A 19,612-nucleotide genomic window follows, 5' to 3' on the forward strand; every position below is an offset into this window, starting at 1 on the left:
ATCCTCAAAGGAAGTTACTCACCGAACTCAATAGCAGTAAGGTGTCTAAATACCTTTGAAGATCTTGCTGAAAAATCCTTTATAAACATCAACAAAGGAGCAGAAAATGCTTTCTTAGCAATAATTATTGTACATTTCAGGACACATTGTTTAAGAGGAGGTACTCTATCCAAAAATGGATTTATTTATTTTTTTAAATAGTTTAATATTAACTAGTTCAAGTGGGCAGTGTTCCATTCAGGAAATATTACTACAAAAGAGAAATGAAGGATGGTTTACAAACATAGCATGCTTTCCTTGGAGGGTTGCCAATCTCCATAATCTGCCATTATCATTTAATGTAAAATGTGTGGGCATATAATTTTGAATAGATTGTTTGTTTGTTTTCTGGAAAATGATGGTTGTGTTGTTTTTTTTTAAATTATACTCTTACGTTTTATTGTGTAAAGGTAAGTATCTTTGTCGGGTGGATAACTTCTGTATATTCTCTGCTGGATGTGTTGAACGTACACTTCTAGGAGCTGCATGTATATATCAGGAGGAGAATACCCTTTAGGTTTGTCTGTTAGGAAAAAAGCGTTCTAGTTTGTTTTGTCTCCTGTGTTCAGAAGCAGATGTGCCATATGTTGTCTTCCCCTGCAGCTTGCAAGGTTTAAACAAAAAAGCACTCAATTTATCTTGTTACTCGTGATTTACCGGTAATTAACATTTAGAGGCCAGTCCAGCTCCCGCTGAAATCAGTGGCAAGATTCCCAAATTGACTTCATTGGGACTGGGATTAGGTTCTCAGAGAGTATAGTGGGCTCTAGAATAATTGCCCATAAGTGTGGTTTTGTGTTACAACTGAGCCAGAGGAAATTTGTTTTCCCTCATCTACAAATCAGAGATAATAACACTTAGAGAGATATTATGAGTCAGTCAATTAATGGAGGGCACTTATGGGCTTATCTACACACTAAGTTTGGCACCTGCTTTTAGCAATGGCACAACTGCATTGGTGCAAGCTATTGTGTAAGTATTAATGGAGATGGGTCAGATGTTTTCAGCACCACTGTTGCAAAATAGGAGCAAAATATTGTGGTAGACAACGCTCTGATTGCAGGTTTTATTGTCATTCACAACGATACCTCATGCTCAGTTGCTCTCTAGATGTATAGTAAATATGTTCAACTTTATTTCAAATGTCTGGGGGGTTTTTTGTTTCCATTCTATGAACCTATGATATAAATTGCTCCCAGAAGTTCTGTTTGTTTAAAGGGTGCATTCCTTTATCTCAATATTGGTTTAAAAGTGTTTTGTACACAGAAGATCACTCCAGATTGAGGCACAACAGTTTCACTTCAGTTTCTTTCAGGGTGTAGTTCTCCACATCTTGAACCATTGCCCTTAAATATACAGTGACATAGTGATCTGTGATTCAAACTAATGCTCTCCTTTGATTATAAGACTGCAGAGACCATGATAAAGGGTCATCTTTTGTGGATGCATTTTAATCTTATCATCCTATGAGGTTTCTCTGCTTTCCTGTTGGAACTGTGAGGATTTCTCATTTTACTTCTGCTTTTATATCCCCTACTCAAGACCTGGCATCACAACAAATCAGTCATTTGCCTGATAGAGACTAAACTATCCTTTAGCTCTTGTTGATTGTGTTCCTTAATTGGCCAGATTGGTCAACATTGAGTGACATGATGCACTCCCGCTTGGAATTGATCTGCTGTTCCCAAAAAATTCCCATCCCCTGCTGACTCCTAAAGCAAGTGACTGGGACAGGCAGTCACAAATAGCAGGAAAGTACATGGCTACTAGGTGACTGTTCAGGCCTGTTCAAATGTCTTTGGCCCACTGGGCCAAATTCATTCTCACTTTTTTTCCACTGAAGTGTATGGCGTTATGCTGACGATAAATTTGGCTCCATATTTCTCTGCAGTTTATAGCAATATGTATGTGTTCAAACCACACATTTTTAGACCATTTTTCATACAGCAGATACCACTGATGATAATACATGAACTGAGCCTGGGAGCATTTACACACTGATTTGTGGTTTCATAAGACTTAAAAAAAAAAAACCCAGCAACACCCAGAACTGGTAGTTTAAAGCTAATATAAACCAGAAGATGGCCTAGAATTAATGCAAACATATGAGGAGTCTGTATGGTTAAGTAGAAGTGCTTCACTCTAGTAAGAAGGAGTCAAGTTTCTGCAGACCTATTGATGAGTAGGCAAAAAACAAACAGTGCATGTGTGAAGTGCAGATAAAAGCCTTGTATTGCTCATTCACAAAAGGTACTTCCATAACTAAACAGTGACTAATGCCCCTGTGAAGCTGGAGCTAATGGAAACTTGTTTGTTTCCTACCTATAGATAAATGGTAGAAGAGCACATGAAATAAATCGGGCCTACCTAGCTGTCTGCAGCTGCTTGGATTTTAATGGAACTCCACTGGGTTTGTTTGATTTATAATATTGAAAACATTTGGTTTCTGAAAACCAGCTTCCTAGGCACTGCACTGTGATGACTAATGAAAATCATGCCAGATGTTTAAGGGCAGAGCCTTCTGAGAACATTAATCTAGAGTGACGTAGTGGAAAACTTCTAATTTAAAATAAGAGGTACTTCCTCTTTTTAGTTTTCAGAGTAACAGCCGTGTTAGTCTGTATTCGCAAAAAGAAAAGGAGTACTTGTGGCACCTTAGAGACAAACCAATTTATTTGAGCATAAGCCATCCGATGAAGTGAGCTGTAGCTCACGAAAGCTTATGCTCAAATAAATTGGTTAGTCTCTAAGGTGCCACAAGTACTCCTTTTCTTTTTCCTCTTTTTAGAAGCATAATCTGTTCTACAGTCATGTACATGATATGGGGTGTCATATAATTGTTAAAGGGCTTCAGATTCCAGTGCTATCAGTCCAACTTTTATTCCAGGCACTAAAAAGAAAAGTAAAAAATGTGGAACATTTATTTATTTTTCATCTGACACTGAGTGTGACAAGGTGAGACCTATAGCACTGGTTGGAACCAGGCATAATGAAGGTAAACACAATACAAACTTCTTGTTCATAGCTCTGACAGGGCACCTCAGTCCTGACATGTAGATCCCTTAACTAATTAGCCCTTGCTTCTCTTGAGCACCGATAAATAAGTGTATGTTGGGGGGAGGGAAATTGGGGGGGGGGGGGTTTCTGTGATGCAGAAAAATGCCTGTTAGGGTCTCCTGTGAAACTGGACAGTCTCACTGTCTCTTTTTTTAACCAGAATTGGGAACACCAGGCAGGAGGACGGCTAGTGCTCCCCTAAAGTGCACGTGCCTTGTATAATTCTCCTCATACTGAAAAGGTGTCATCTGAGTACCATCCTGATTACAATAGTGTCTGCTTTTATTTGTCCAAGTGCCTGTTTTCAGCTGACCTGCATGTATAAGTAGTGTGTAATGTCTTCACTTTTATAGTGCTGCTTCTGTATGGTCTCCAAATCTCAAGATTACCCCAGGCCTACAAATATAACGTTTTCTGGTAGCATGTGCTCTGTAGCCATTGTATCTCTCTTACAAACACTAATCTGTTTGGGGACGGAGAGCCTGTCTGTTGTGGAGTGGGTGTTGCCTGTGGGCTAAGATATTGGGCTAATCCTAACTTTCTGTACTGTTTAGTTTTTGAAGTGGCAAAATATAAATCTACCAATGTAATAGACACATTGTAGGCCCAGTGGTTAGACACTAGCCTGGGACTTGGGAGAACCAGGTTCAATTCCTTGCTGTGTTCCAGGCTTCCTGAGTGACCCAGTCAAGTCCGTGTCTCAGCTCCTCAGCTGTACGATGGAGATAATAGCATTGTCCCGCCCCACAGGCATGTTGTAAGGATAAATACATTAAAGATTGTGGGGCGGTCAGATGCTACAGCAGTGGGGACATAGAAGTACATTAGATAGAATGTATCTATTAATATTTACAATAATACACAGAGACTTGGGATGCTTGTGGGGTTTTTTAAGAGGATATGGATAATTGATTTTCACGTATAACTGTAGCTGAAACCTGATTTGGCCAGGCTTGTTCCCAGTAATGCAGTGAATTTTTAGATGATGATGCTTCATTCGACTCTGCTGTTCTGGAGAAGGCACACTGTACAGTGTACTGGGACACTGAAACTTAGAAAAGAGAAGGTTACAGAGTTACTCTTCACTCTCAGTAGAGTGGAGCAGATTAGTAAATGGTGATCCAAGTGGTGGCTGCCAAAAAACGTTGGCTTGTTGCATTATTAGCTGAATCCCCAGTTGAGGTGCTCTCGTAAATTTGTGCATTCAAGCGGATGTAATACATAATTCATTTCACAGTGGATTCTAGGTTATAGAATTAATTACCCAGTAGGTTCACCAAATCCATTTGTAGATTCCTCTTAGTATCCTTCAGAACAGCAGCCCCCATCAATAAATCTTTTACTGACATGGACAAACTGCATAGTCAGAATAGAAATTTGAAAGCACGTGCAAATTGTGATTGTCTTATGGAATATTGAGGTGAGGTTTGTTCTCTCCTCAGTGTGTAGGGAGACCTCAGACTTGTCCAATAAGTGTGCAGGGCAAAGGAAAGGAGTAAAAGGAGGAGGGGGAAATTGTATGATCCCAGTCTGGGTCCCCTCAGTGCGAAAGTACTCATGGAGCTACGTGTAAAACAGCAGGTGACTCCTTGAAAGTCACTGGATATCTTTTCATCTCCTGTGAGCCCTTAATACAGCCAGATGCAGGAGTTAGCTCACCTGGTCAGGCAGAGAGCTGCTGGCTAAAGCTTCTCTTCTCTGCTTCTGCTGTACTTGGCTCAGCCAGGGGAGCACCAGTGGATACTCCCACCCTAAGCAAGCTGTCTGAGTGAGGGCATGAGGAGGAAGAGCAACCAGAGGAGGAGATGAAGGGGGTAAACGGAAGAGAGCAGCAAAAGAGAGAGTGCCTGGAAGAGAATAAAGTGAAACTGAGAGAAAAGGAAGGACAGTCCAGTGGTTAGGGTGCTAGTCTGGCACTCAGGACATCAGAGTTCAACTCCCAGCTTTGCAGCAGATCATTTGCATGATATTGGATGAGTCACTTAAGTCTCTCTTGGCCATCTGTAAAATGGGATAATAGAACTGCCCTACCTCATTGGGGCAGTGGGGGGATAAATCCACTGACTGTGCGGCACTCAGATTGTACAGTAATAAGGCACCACATAAGTACCTAAAAGATAATTGGTGGCAACTGTGCCAGGGGAGAGCAGAAGAAGAAACCAGTCACCCATCCAACAATCCATAACAAAAGCAGCTCCACCAAAAAGAAAAAGTTGGAGTCCATCAATGCAGGGAGTCTCTGGAGAACATAGCTTCTGTTGGCATTAATAAGAGTTATTGCAGAAACTTCCTGCATACGGTGGAAGACAAGTCCATCTTCCATTCCCCACTTTTAACAAGAAGTTTCCCATCAGCCTCGCCATCCCATCATGCTGGATTTTTTTATCCCTTTCCTCAAGGATCCATTTCCATATGCTCTCAACTTTGCTATCTTTCTTCATTCACTGTAATTCTAGGTTGGATCCGGTATGCTGAAAGGGTGCTTACCAACCCAGTGACTCCACACATTTGCACTGCGAAGTCTCCGCAGCAGATCATGGGGTCCCTGGTGAAGTGTTACTTTGCCAGGCAACAGGTAACTAATTCTGCTTTTCTTGACTGTTCTAGAGAATTGTTCTCTTGCATGTTGGTTTCTAATATTTAATTACAGATGTCTTACACCTCCTCCCACCCATTCATTCTTCCTAAACTGTCTGTGCTTACATCTTAGGCTAGATTGTGCTTTGCTGCTATGCAAGTGTGCAAGACAAAGAACCTCTCAATTTCACCCCACACTGGCAGAACATAGTTGCAGTCATTGTGCTCTCAATGCCTCATGGAGATAGTGTTTTTTTTTTCTTTTTTACATAAAGAATTAAATCCAAAGTGACCAAAGTAAAGCTGGTATGCCAAATGCTGCCCACACAGTTCTACAATACAATCTTTAAAGCAGAGGGTATCATGCAGACACTACAGGTCCCAGCATGCAATGCTCTGTCATCTCAGATGGAGCTGAAGCATTTGTATGCTGAGAACTGAAGTATCCACTGGTTCTGAGTTCACAAGTTTATTCTGCCACTAATTTTAGGTACAGTCTTGAGCAAGTCATGTCCTCTCTCTGCCTCAGTTTCTCCATGTAGGGTGACCAGGCACCCCAATATTATAGGGACCATCCCAAAATTAGGGGCTTTGTTTTATATAGGCAACTATGCTCCCCCGCACCCCCACCCACCCCCAAAAAAAAGTACCCTGATTTTTCAGACTTGTTGTTTGGTCACCCTATCCCCATATGATAGATGGGGATAATAATACTTAACTATCTATTACTCCTGGAGGGATTCTGTGCCAAAAAATGCAAAATTCTGCATATTTTATTTGTCAAAATAATGCAATATAATCACACCAGTTTAAATAAATTACCAAAACAATTGAAACTACAATACAGAAAAAAGTCACAATAACTATTCATCATTTCCTAAACACATGAAAGTTAAGTAATAAACACTTGGTTACTGATACCCTGCATTCCAGTAATCCTGGATTTTCATTTAAATTGCATTACAGAGCACCAAACAGCAAAAAAAAAAAAAAAAAAAGTAGAAAGTCATATAGTTTTGCTAATCATTGTCATGGACTTGGCTGGGTACTTCAGGAAGTGCTTTGTTCTGATTATCCTGACATTTTACTGACTGCTTGCTAAATGTTTTATTTGCTGTCATTCTTTTTTTTTTTTTAAAATGGGTAAGTAAAATAAATCCTGATCTGTAATCTAACTCCATTGTGGTACTTTGGCACAGGAAAAAAGTGAGAGAGTGCATAGCTCTTCCTAGCTGAGGATTCCCTTAGGCTATGTCTACATTTGTAGAGTTTTTGCACTGTAAGTTTAACCGGTGATGGGGAACGGATCAAAGTAAAGTACTGGTTTGTGTACTCACTTAATTCCTCAGGCGTCGGGAGCATGTTTACATTAGCAGCACTTCCATCGCTGATGAGAGCAGCACTCTAGGGCAGCTATCTTACAGTGCAGCTCTCTCCATTTTGAGGATAGGCCCTGTGGGAAGGGGGCGGGGGTGATCACGGGGCATCCGGGGTTCCTGCACAGCCACCTCCTCCCCAAACACTGATCAGCTCCAGTAACTCAGCATTGCTCCAAGCAGGGGATCGCTTGCTCCATGGAGCAGGCATTGTCACCTGGCCAGATGATAAATGAGCACTTGCCAAGAAAACAGGAAGGGGAGTTTCAAAGTTCCTGGGGCTTTCCAGTGGGAGAGGTGGATGTCTGTTTACCTGGCAGCAGAGCTGCTGGCAAGAGTGGTCACCTAGGCACTATGGGATATCCTCATGTTGCCGGCACCCAGTGTTAGGCCCCAGTGTTCCCAACACTCAGGAGGCTAAAAGCTATGTAAACAGAACATATCTTCACTTGCACTTCACCGCAAAAGCATCACCAGTAAGAGCTGTATGCCTCTCGTGGATGTGGTTTTTCTTCAAAAAGTCATTGGCAAGTGTAGATGCTCCCATGGTTTTTGCGCAAAAAAGGGAATTTTTCTGCTTTAAATGGCAAGTGTAGACATGCCCTTACTGTCATTTATAATAAGACTTCTTTACTTCGCTCTGGCAATGTAGGGGCCTTAAAACTTTCACAGGTTTTAATGCTCCTGGAGGAGTTGACTGAGAATGGGAACAGTTAATTAACAATAGGAACAATAGGCATGCTGCTACATTTCTGCCTCAGAGAATGAGATCAATTAACCATCAACAGCAACTTTAACAACTTTACTACACAGTCAGGGTGCTACATTTGTGCCTTGGAGAATGAGATCAATTAACTCAAGCAGGCTGCTTCATTTGTGCCTCTAGCCTGTCTCAGGCATATAAAAAGCCCTACCCTTACACGCCAGGGAGCTGCAGTCACAAGAGAGGGACAGAGTCTCACTTACTCACTTTTTGGCACACATGTACACCCAGCCTCTCTTCCTCTCCCCCCCACCCTCCCCCCAACCCCTGTGACAGTGATCAGGTAGGCACGCATGCCCAGCTCCCTTCCCCTGTCTCTGAGGCTGCTCCGGGCACACTGGAACAGACATGCTGCCTGACCTTCTGGGGAAGAGGCATGTGTCCCCCGGCAGATTTTTTTTTTGCATTTTTCTGCCTTGGGGGGGTCACAGAAAAATGCGGCCCATATGAATTCTGTGCCCCTGCATGGGCGCAGAATCCCCCCAGGAGTAACCTATGATGTAGGGGCGTTGGTTGCATCAGTGAGTTATTGTAAAGTGCTCTATAAATATGTATGCTGCTGGTGCTGTTAGTAGCTGTCAACCTCCTAGCAAATGACCAACATCTCCTTCAGATGGGCAAAGTATGGGTGCCACTGTGATAAATGACAGCTGCAGCTCCAAATCTGGACATGTCCCACGTCTCAAAATGCACAGCACTAGAAGTAGCTTCCGTGAGAAGAGGCTTCTTGCTCTCTCTGTTCTTGCAGACAAATTTTAGTTAACTAGGTCACTTGGAAGAAGTAAGCTGTATAGCCTAATGTGTTCGTTTGGGATAGCTCTGACAACTACTGTAACATAATCAACTGCTACAAAACAAAAAAAAGTTGCCCCAGTTGCTGTGCCTTGCACTTAGCTCCAGACCTAATGTGACTGTAAATATAACCTGTGTAATTTTCTGCAATAATACTTTCATCCATGTTTGTCTCCATGCATTCTTGGCCTTTTCACAAAATTCAGATGTGCCCTTTTTATTCCTTAGAACCTATCTCCAGATAAAATTTTCCATATAATCGTGGCTCCTTGCTATGACAAAAAATTGGAAGCCCTGCGGGAAGATTTTTACACCCCCTTGTATAACTCTCAAGATGTTGATTGTGTTCTAACATCAGGTAAAACCTCCTTTAAATGTACTCCCATATAAAATGGCAGCATGATTCACCAGTTGTTTGAACTGACTTTATGCTAGATCAGCTTTTTTTTCATTTAGCATTTTGTAGCTGTCAAAATAAGGTTTAGTTTCATCTGATTCCAAAAAAAGGACCCTTTCTTGAGTTACTGACTGTATATGTATTGCATAGACATTGGGTGTGGGATAGATAAAAGAACAAAAACTGGCTGTGTCTGTGTTTTGCTCTCCTTGTCTTATCTAGAGCAAGTATCTGAACTTGCGCTGCAGTCAAACCTTTCTGACAGGCAAAAGCTGTCCTGGCCAGCATTTATTTTGTGGCTTTGTCCTCCTTATCTACATTCCGCCTGTTAATTCGTTAACACACCTCTCTTGGGAAGACTACTCGTTCCAACCTTCTTGCCCCCCAGCAGCTTCAAATAGCTGCCTTGTTTTTGCACAGAGGGGCTGGGGGGAATAGAAGGAAAGGGTTGTCTTTTAAGATCAACCTGCCACAAAAACATTTCCTCCTTTTCTGGGCAATGTGGAAATTTCTCCCAAATGCCACCCTGCGCCAAGGCTCAGGAGGCGTATCATCCAATACCGGGCCAGTGATAGGTTGAAAGTTATTCATTCATTCTTAAACACTGCCAACATAGTTTGGTAAATATGTGGCACATCCAGAAATGTGTAGTGATGTGGTATGGCGTAAAGGTATTCTTGGAACTCCTATTGGGTGACCTGTAAGACTCATTCATGGCTTCATACGAAGGTTGCCAACTTTGGATGTATTCCTGGAGATTTCATCACATGACATAATCTTTAATTAAAGATTAATCGTTAATTCCTGGAGACTCCAGGCCAATCCTGGAGGGTTGGCAACCCTGCTTCATACCACACTGTCCGTGTGTTTTTCCTCTGCCAGTCTCCGCTATCTGTTGTCTTGAAGAGAGACTGTGTCTACTTTGGTTTGTGTTAAAGATAATTGTCCTGCATTGCCCTACAGGTGAAATTGTCCAAATAATGGAGCAGAAAAATATATCTATGAAAGAAGTGGCTGAAGTGGCTATAGACAGTTTGTAAGTAGCTTTTGCTGTGGGCTATGTTGTTATTGTGCCAGTGATCAAATAATGTTCTGCCATATATAGAAGTCACCACATGTGTAGTGCTTTTTCAAACAAATAAGTTATTCAAAACAAAAGTTTGCATGCACCAAAACCAGACTACACTGAAACCTGTTCACATGCACAGTGGCGAAAGAAACCAGCATTTTTCTTTTAGAGGCCTCTTGTATCTCCCAATCCATGAAGTGGTAAAATGCAACAGAGAGCCCTTTCTAATGGATATATTTTTATACTAATCCAAAACCAATCACCTAAAACAGCAGCCTCTTCCAAAATGAATTCCTCTCTAATTGTTTTTAAAAGCCTAATTTAAAAGAATGAAACCTGTGCTGTGCCAAGATTGTATGTTCAACAGGCTTCGGTGTCTGCAATGGATATGATTAAAAAAACCAGCAAGTAGCTTTTATTTGTATCTTTGTGCAGTAGTATTAGGTCTGTATAAAGTGGTGAGATTCTGGATTCCACTGAACTGATGACTTGTTAGTGTTATCATGGGGTGTTTTGATGCCCCACCCTAAGCTTTTTTTTTTTTTTTTTTTAAAGCTTTGCTATAGTTGAACCTGTGTAAGGGCTAACTATTCATTCCCTCAAGGTGTGTTCTCCTTCTAGTACCCAGCTTCCCACTAGACTGAGCTGGGGCAATTTCTGTGGGGTTTATTCTGTGTTCTGTCATCCCTTCATTCAGACCAGCATCTTGACAGTAAATTTCCATTTTTCCTATTGTCTTCATGCAGAATTAGTGACAAGTGAACACCACCCTCTCTGGGTATGGTAAATGTTTTTTTCCTGAATGGAGCAGCTAGGTTCTATCCAGATTAGATCAAATAAATACATCTATTGGTTAAAGGACAGCAGAGAAAAGTCATGCAAAACATTAGAGTATTTGTTTACTCACTGCCTAACTAGTATGGAAACTATCATGTACACTCACAGAATTCCTAGAGTGACCTGTAGCTCACGAAAGCTTATGCTCAAATAAATTTGTTAGTTTCTAAGGTGCCACAAGTCCTCCTCTTCTTTTTGCGGATACAGACTAACAGGGCTGCAACTCTGAAAATAGATCCACTTAGTTAGTTACAAAGGTAGAGTCTCAAAGGTTATCCAGTTCCAATTTGTGTGTGATGCGTGTTAGTCCAGTCTCATTACACAGCTGCATAATGAAGTGACAACTCTCCTGCAAAGAGTGGAAGAAAGCTCCTTCAAGTCTACCCAGAATCCCTTTGAGCTTCTCCCTTCATCCTCAAATTGTATCCCGCCTAAGCATTGTCTACACTAGGGAAGTCTAGGTTATACAGTGATGATAATGCCTAAATTCTGTTTACACTACAGCCTTTGTGATTACTTTTGCTAATGGGGCTGCACTGGCTGTGAGTTGGGCTGCACTGGCTGTGAGTTAAAGGTACCCATTTTCTAAAGGCTTACAGAGAGGTCAGGTCGGTGGCTTTTTGTTTTATTAAAGAGCAAGCTTGATCTCAAATTTTAAATATACCATTGGAATGTCTTTTAAGCTGTATTTAAGCTAATTTATATTAGGGGTGAGAGCAACACATTAAGAGGGATAACATGATATCAGAATTGAATCAGGCTACCAGACTTGACATCACAAGACTTTATCTGTCCCTACGGTGATTTTTCACCCATTAAAAACAGATCTTCAGAGGAATAGGAATGAAGTGAGAACAAAAGCTTCTCCAGTGCCATCTTACTTTTAACATTAACATTAAACAAAATTAAACTCCTCTTTAAAAATAAGCCCCAATACACTTGAAGCTGTGGTATAATCATTGTGATTGTTTGTTCAAGTTACTTTTTAATCCTAAATGACTTCTGTTGTAATTCTCATAATTACTATCTTAACTGGAGAACATTACTATAAATATAAGTTAGACAAATACAGGACACACTGACACCAAACAAAACCACAGCTGGTAACAACAAAAATCACCATCAGTTACATAAACCCACCATTAATGGTCTGGCTCAAAGAGCAGGTGGACATGCTGTAAGCCTGGTTCTCACTTGTTAAATGTAGGTTTTATTCCTAGTTCCCTAGGAATAAAACCCCAACTTTTCTGTAGTTCTTTTAAGTTAGATTTTTGATATATTATTATTTTGCATTAACAGTTCCTGCCTTTGGTTTCTGGCTGAATGTAAGGAACTCAGGCTGCTACTACCAGTAGAATGCACAATCTATATAGCACACAAGCAGTGTCCCAGCACAGGTCACACTGGATGCTCAGGGAGGAGTGCAAAGTAGACCAGAGCTACAGATGCTTTTCCAGCAGAAGTGAGAGCAGGGTGACGAAGTTGTTATCCCCAGAGCAGCTAACAGGCTGGGACTGCTGTCAAAAACACCTTTTTCTCACAATAGTGATGCCATGTATCCCCGACCACTCCTTTTCTACCAGAAAAATAAAGTATTTGCCAGTGATTCTGTAGGACTGCATTCCCATCACCTACACCCCTTGTGTCCCAGCATAAAACTACCATTTTGATCACTAAAGATCATTCAGTACTATTCTTTGACCAGACATGAGTCAATTCCTGTATTTATTTACTTATTTATTCTACAAATTTCAGCTTGGATAATTGTGTTCTGCCGACAGGTGAATCCAATGTCAACTGGATATAGTATTTTTCACTTCCTGCTATCCAACAGCTACCATGTTCCATGGAATGATCCCTCTATATTGTTTCTATATCAGTTTACAGACATAGTGTTGGAAATCCTTGAGGGCACACACAGTCCCATAGAAGCCAGAAGAACTGCTCTTATGAGCAAAAGTTTGCAGGATCAGTGCCTATGATCTGTAAAGTACTTTTAGATCCTTCAATGTTAAAAGTGCATCCTACATTACAATAAACATGATCTGATATTTATTATTTCACATTCATTTTGTTTTGGCTGGGGGTTTTCACAGTTAAAACAAGTGTTTTCAAATTGCCTAAGTGCTGATACAACTCAGTTTCCATGTGACTTTGAGTGTGGTTTTTAAAATGCCTCTTAACCAGCTAGTCTTGATGGCTGTTTCCAAGCCATTTCATTCTATTATGTATGAATATATTTTGTTAAACTTCTGTTGCCTGAAGTTTTTGAAGCTACAGTTTTTTTTTCTCTTTTGCCATTTTCATTTTACCACTGTCTCAAAACACAAATTGGACAAGTTCATTTCTAGGAACAAATATTCTTTTCCCCTGACAAAAAATGTTATGGGAGAGAGAAACAAATCTCATTTTCTTCAGGTGAAATGATCAAACTCTGAGCTTCTTTCTCCCTCCTTTTTGTCCATTTTCTAAGGTTTGGTGAAATAAAGGAGGAGGACTTAGTACGGCATGATGGGAGGAGATCTGATGGGTACCTGGAGCACATCTTTAAACATGCTGCCAAAGAGCTGTTTGATATGGATATCAAGGAAATCACCTACAAAACACTAAAGTAAGTTGGATTTTGGATGTTTGTATTAATGGAATGGGATAACATGAACCTCAGTGCAGTAACTAGGTATTCCACATATCAAAATCACTGGTTTGCATTGTCCTTAATAAGCTACCTGTAAATTCACCACTGGAAAAATCACTGTTGCTAACTTTCTTGTTTTATTAATAATACTTCTTCTTTGAAGATGGAATAGATATTTGTTCTTCAATCTCCACCCAAATTTTTATTTGACCGACAACACGTAGGAACTAGAAGCCCTGCCCATTCATCCTCAGGTTATCCCTTTTGCCTTCTATCATGTGAGCTCTGTGGGCATTTACTGAAATGCTTGTATCATCCTGTTAGTAATCCCTAAGGGATCTGAGGGTTTAGAATTTTCTCTCTCTCTCTTTCTGTACAGAAACAAGGACTTCCAAGAGGTCACCCTGGAAAAGGATGGTGAGACAGTGTTGCGCTTTGCAGCTGCGTATGGCTTTAGGAACATCCAGAACGTGGTCCTGAAGCTGAAAAAGGGAAAGTTCTTGTATCATTTTGTGGAGGTTCTTGCCTGCCCTGGAGGTAAGAATGATACTGGATCCATGGTGACTTTTTTTTTCCTGTTTCTGTGAGTATCATGGGAAGGTTCCAGAAAGAGCTGATCCTTATTTTAATGATAGTAAGATGTTTACCACTCCACCATCAAATCTGAATGGTCCAAAATAAAACACACCTGTTTAGGCTTTCTGAGAGTCCATTCCATTTATTAGGTTGTCCAAAATGAGAGGGACAGTATTTGTTTTCTGCTGGGTGATCTGTAAGCACCTAGTCCAGAGTGCTGAGGAGTTGTCTGTCCTTTTGTGAAATACAGAGTTGAGGGAAAGAGAAGAATGTAGGACCTAACTGGCGAAGAAAGGAGGGGAGGAGGAAAAGAGATTTTTGCTATGGAAACCCCATCAATATTTGGACACTTGCTGATGATAGAATCATTTTTAAAGGTGAACAGTGACTTTTAGCAGCATCAATGGGGCTGCTGACTGCAAAAGGCAGTTGTCCTTTTTAATTAGCAACAGGACAACACTGTAAATCGAGAGTTTAAACTACAATATAGTTCTTCCCCCAAACAAACTAATCCCGTCTCATTGCTGTGGTGTTCTATTTTTAGGGTGTTTAAATGGAAAAGGCCAAGCCCAGACTGAAGATGGAAAACCTGACAAAGTGTTGCTCAGTCAGATGGAGGAAGTGTATGCTGCAATTCCTGTCAGGCTTCCAGAAACCAGCATGCATGTGCAAAAGCTGTACCAGGACTGGCTGGAAGGGATGGACTCCAAGAAGGTCCAGGAAACTCTGCACACCAAATACTGTGCAGTAAATCAAACAGCAAGCAGCATGGATATCAAGTGGTGACAAATCAGGCTCACGAAAGATGAAAAAACTGGCATAGGTTAGTTATGAACTCAGCACTGGAAACATTCTATGCAATTGGGGATGCTATGCACTAGCCAAGTGTACGATGAGTATGCTTTCTGAATTGCGGAATATTCCTTACTTAATACAAAGAACCATTGCTCAATTTTTTATGTTGAATGCCTTGGTTCCCTATGGGTCTGTTAGACTCTTACTGTGCTTGACCTCCTGTGTATTTGGGAGTTTTTTGTTAAGGTCTGATCTTGCAGGGTACAGTGAGCACCTTCTTCTAGGTGTACAATGCCCTCAACTTGGAGTGAAATTAATGCAGGTTGAGGGTTCTCACCACTTTTTACGGAACTGGCACCCTCAACCAGGAGCTATTGTAATCCTTACGTATGTGATTCCTTTCGCCAGGCAAGAACAGCCACCCTGTTTAGAATTGTTGTGTTCAGTGTACCGTAAGTTAGAACTCTTTTTGCCTTGTTAACCAAAAAATGATTATTTTACACAAAGCGACAGATGAAAAATGTAATTGAGAGATTTACTTGACTCCTTCCACCACTATACAATAAAGAGGTTTATTCAGCTACTAAAACATTGACAACAAGCTTCCTACAGACACACTAACCACAAAGGGAGAACATTCTGATATAAATGGCATGTCTTTAATAATATTAAATGGTTGTAACACAGTCCTCTCTTCCCTCGTTCTTTCATTAAGGATTTTTGCTAACAGGCTGGTTTGTACAAATAGTTAAACCTGTTAATCTCTCTCTTCAGAAACTTGCATCATGAATTAATCTTTTCTGTAACTTTTATTTTCTTTTGTCTGACTTGTTTATGAAAGCGAGATATGGTGATCCCATGTGAAGACAGGCATGATGTTGCCTGCAATCTTCACCCTACATCAATTCTATGCTAGACTTCAGTCCTGATTTACAATACCTCTGCTATTCCATTTCTGGCTAGTCCTGAGCATATACCGTGTCAGACTGAATCCAGAGACCAGATAAATTTGTTGAGTGCCTCTAACAAAAAAATCTTAATTTTGGAACATTCTTGAGCTGATAATATGATGTAAACTGATAGTGCTAGTTTGGGGGCATTTTTATGTACATTACATGGCTGCTTCAATTAACAAGCTATCATCTTAAAAAATCATGCTTGATAGATGTAACCATCTGTACAGCCTCACAGTTCAGGGAGGGATGTTTAAGGATGTGATGTGACATTCCAGCCATTACAAGGCTTCCACCAGATTTCATAGCAGCCTCATGCTTGTTGTTTTGATTAGTGGCTCTCTCAAAACTGGAAGGATTTTAGCTTTCACATTTTGTTGAGAAAATATGAATGGGGTTTGTCGTGATCTCAGGAAATGCATGAAAGCAAATCTTGTGGATTTCTTAATATCAGTTACTCTGTGTGTGTGCGCACAAAGCTAATAATACAAGATCTTGATGGAGTCTATTTGAAATCAGGATCTACCCTTGGAAGGTAGGAGGTGAGGCATTCAATGCTTCCAGTCTTTTTTTTTTTTTTTTTCCCTTTTAAATAAAGTATCTAACAACAGAGTCTATTATATTCCTGTTGGAGGCAAATGCGTGTTTTTGACTTAAATAGGAGTGGGCTCAAAACGAAGAGGGGGAAAAAAGGGTGCTGAAATGTGTGGACTTGCTGGAAGGGACAACTGGTTTAAAATGAACTTGTTGATGTGGTTGCAGGTTTCATCCAAGCCTCCTTTACTTTACTTTATTTCAATGCAAAAGGCATATGGATCTGACTTGTATGGCTACCTGCATGCAGAGTAAGCCTTCAGGTTTGTTGTTTTTTTTGTTTTGTTTTTTTTAAATAAAATGTTTTTGACGCAATAACTGAACATTTAGAGAAATCTACCTCTGTGCTAGGAAAGGAGTTTGGAGCAGCAGGGAGATCCTGGAAAACCTATACATCCAAAAAAATTTAAAATTGTCTATTAAAGAATAACCTGTGGGTTACATGAAGCTCGTGAACACTTTCAGTACTTGAAAGCAACATGACCCCTTCAGTTTTAATTTCTTGATCTATTCTGATATCCCCAGAACCCTTCAATGGAATCACATTGTAATTAAGTTTTATTGTTCTAAGTTAGTATATACATATATTTCTATATGTATATATGGCTTAAAACTGGTTGAAATGTTAATTTATATATATAGCTTCAGTTCTGTGTATAGTTTATTTTTGTAAAGGAAAATGTGGATATACTTGACAATGTGAAAAACTGGTTCTCAGTTTAAATTTTTTATTAAAACTTAATTCTTCACTATGCTGTGAAAGAGCCACCTTCCTGTGGGATTCTTTAAGTGTCAATCTAGAGATTAGAGCACAGCTTCATCTCATTGGCTGCTGCCCATCACTGAACAAAAACCCTCTCTGCCATTTTGCTTGAGCACACATGCCTGTTTCATTCAATAGATCCTCTTTCCATACTTGAGTTTCCACAGGAACAGTATCAGATGAGATGGCTGTAAAATATTAGTTGTTCTTTCCCATTATAAAGGCAGATTAAGAATTCACTTTCTTTCAGCTTCTCAATTTGAAATGCTCCACACTTAAAAAGTAGCCGTGTAACAATCTCTTAGAACTGTTACATGCCACAACCTCTCTTTTAAAAAAGAGTGCATTTTGAATGTTCATCCAACATATAGCTGTAGTGGCTACATACAGTATCATTAGGTGTACTATAATTTGGGATTGTGGGAGTTTTCTGATTTTTCAGGGTTTAATTTTTAGAAAAACTGAGACTATTTTTGGAATAAAAAATCTGATTTTATCATTTAAAAAAAAGTTTTCCATTAACTGCCAGTTTGTGAAACATCCAGGAATCTCCTCTGCAAAGTTTAACATTGCAAAAATCATTTTTCAGTGTTTTTTTAACAAATCTCTAAATTTTTTGCTTCATTGAGGTTTCAGCCTAAAACTAGAAACCCATATTATGATTTTAGGTAATGCCCATCAGGTATCTAAAATCAGATTCTAGCCTTTAAGCCTACATTAGGAAAGTTATGCTGTGTTGACAATGGGTGCAGCTAGCTAGTTTCTGAAACTGCTGAACATAATGTAGTCCTGTCTACACTTGCAATTAAACTGTTTTGCAGGAGCAGTTTATTTACATTTGTTGACAGCACCCTGAATCGCAAAATGTGTAAAGTTCCTAGTGTAATCACAGCCATAGTGCTTTACTTCTCAGTTGAATGTTGTGCTGGGACAGTTCATCGCTGAGTACAAAAGAACGTGAGGTTTGCCGTGGACTTTTTTTCTTTTTAAGGAAAATTAAATCTGTGTTTAAAAATCTTTGGCAAAACAAAAATGCTAAACTGTATTTGGAGGTTGTCTTTAATGCCATAAAATATCCTAGACGTGTAATGTACTGGTAGTGAGAGGAGTTGTATTATAGTATTCTTCTGAGGTCTCTAGTGGGAAGGGTAAGTGTTGTAAAGACATCTTGCCAAGACCTCAGAAATAAGAGAGTTTGCCTCTTAGCAGCCACTGCTCCAGTGTATTTTTGTTTGTTCACCATTCTTCAAGTGAATACGATCTGGGACTGTGATATTTAATAAATACATGTCTGTACACAGCTCAGCAGCTTCAGCTGGATGATACTTGGATAATCAGTTATCTAAACTCTGGTGCTTTGTATTTCAAATGGAGCATGAACTTGAATTGCCCTAATAAATATCTTTGAATCTAATTTTGTGGTGGTTTTGTTTAGTTACATACATGGGCCTCATCTTATTCCAAGGTGTGTATTGCCTCAACACAGACACACATCTCTCTCTGAAAGCTTAGCAGACCCACACAATGTACTTCATACAAATGTTTGTTTTAAAATATGTTTTGAGATGGTTATTTACCTAATGTGAGGGGAGGAGACTGTCCTTCCATGTCCCTTTCAGAAACCAAAGTCTGAATGAGCCCATATTTCACTATCCTGCCAGCCCCACCCCAGGGCTGAGTGTGCTGATTGTCCAAGGTTGTTGGTCCCCGTCAGTCTGGCAAATGAGATACCAGCACCACTTTTCTTTAAGCTTATTGCACCATCATTAAACTGCCTAAAGGAAAATAAATGTTCCTCATTTAGAGCTGCCTTTGGACACACAGCAATAACAATTCTTTACATCCACTGTTCATAAAACATTTGGACTATAAAACTACCAACTCTTCCCAGTCAAAGTATGCACGCAAAAACCTTTCAGCTAACTACAGGAAATGTTCGGTTATCGCTTACTGAGTGACTATGTAAGCCAGCCAGGTGGCTCCTGTGGAGTTCCTAACTTTGAAAACAATTATGGAGAACAAACTGGTAGAGGTTGGTTTGTGGTCAGTAACTGATTATACTGTAGCATCATGTACCTACACTGTAGTCAGTTCATTTAAAGCACTTGAATGACAAAGACTTGTATTCTGATTCTGCAACTAAGGAGTTCGCCATAGAATCCATCTTCTGGGAGCAGAATTGTGCTCCAGAAGCCAAGATTTAACTTTCAAAATAAGTTTGTAGTCAGCAAGATTGGGAAGGAGTTTCCCAAACATGAGACAAATGTAACTTTCTGCTTTGTTCTCCTGAGTCTGTACACAGCACCTCCAGGAGCAGTTTCTTTACAAAATTGTTCTCAGAACCTACTGTGTGAAATTCATCCTGGTGTGGGAGATGCGAAAAGGGACC

The 19,612-nt window shown here is 40.1% G+C and overlaps 1 protein-coding gene across 2 annotated transcripts in view; it reads left to right on the forward strand.

Moving 5' to 3' along the window:
- The window catches only part of NARF (nuclear prelamin A recognition factor), a 30,065-nt gene extending 11,428 nt beyond the window's left edge, over positions 1–18,637 (forward strand). For both annotated transcript variants that reach the window (XM_073311328.1, XM_073311327.1), the window contains 6 exons: positions 5,553–5,671; positions 8,833–8,962; positions 9,965–10,037; positions 13,381–13,518; positions 13,922–14,079; positions 14,663–18,637. In XM_073311328.1, the coding sequence (XP_073167429.1) occupies positions 5,553–5,671; positions 8,833–8,962; positions 9,965–10,037; positions 13,381–13,518; positions 13,922–14,079; positions 14,663–14,904 (860 nt within the window). In that variant the 3' untranslated portion in view covers positions 14,905–18,637. The remainder of the gene's footprint in view (positions 1–5,552; positions 5,672–8,832; positions 8,963–9,964; positions 10,038–13,380; positions 13,519–13,921; positions 14,080–14,662) is intronic.
- The last annotated feature ends 975 nt before the right edge of the window (positions 18,638–19,612 follow it).

The sequence above is a fragment of the Lepidochelys kempii genome, chromosome 14, assembly GCF_965140265.1.
Source record: "Lepidochelys kempii isolate rLepKem1 chromosome 14, rLepKem1.hap2, whole genome shotgun sequence".
Classification (NCBI taxonomy): domain Eukaryota; kingdom Metazoa; phylum Chordata; order Testudines; family Cheloniidae; genus Lepidochelys; species Lepidochelys kempii.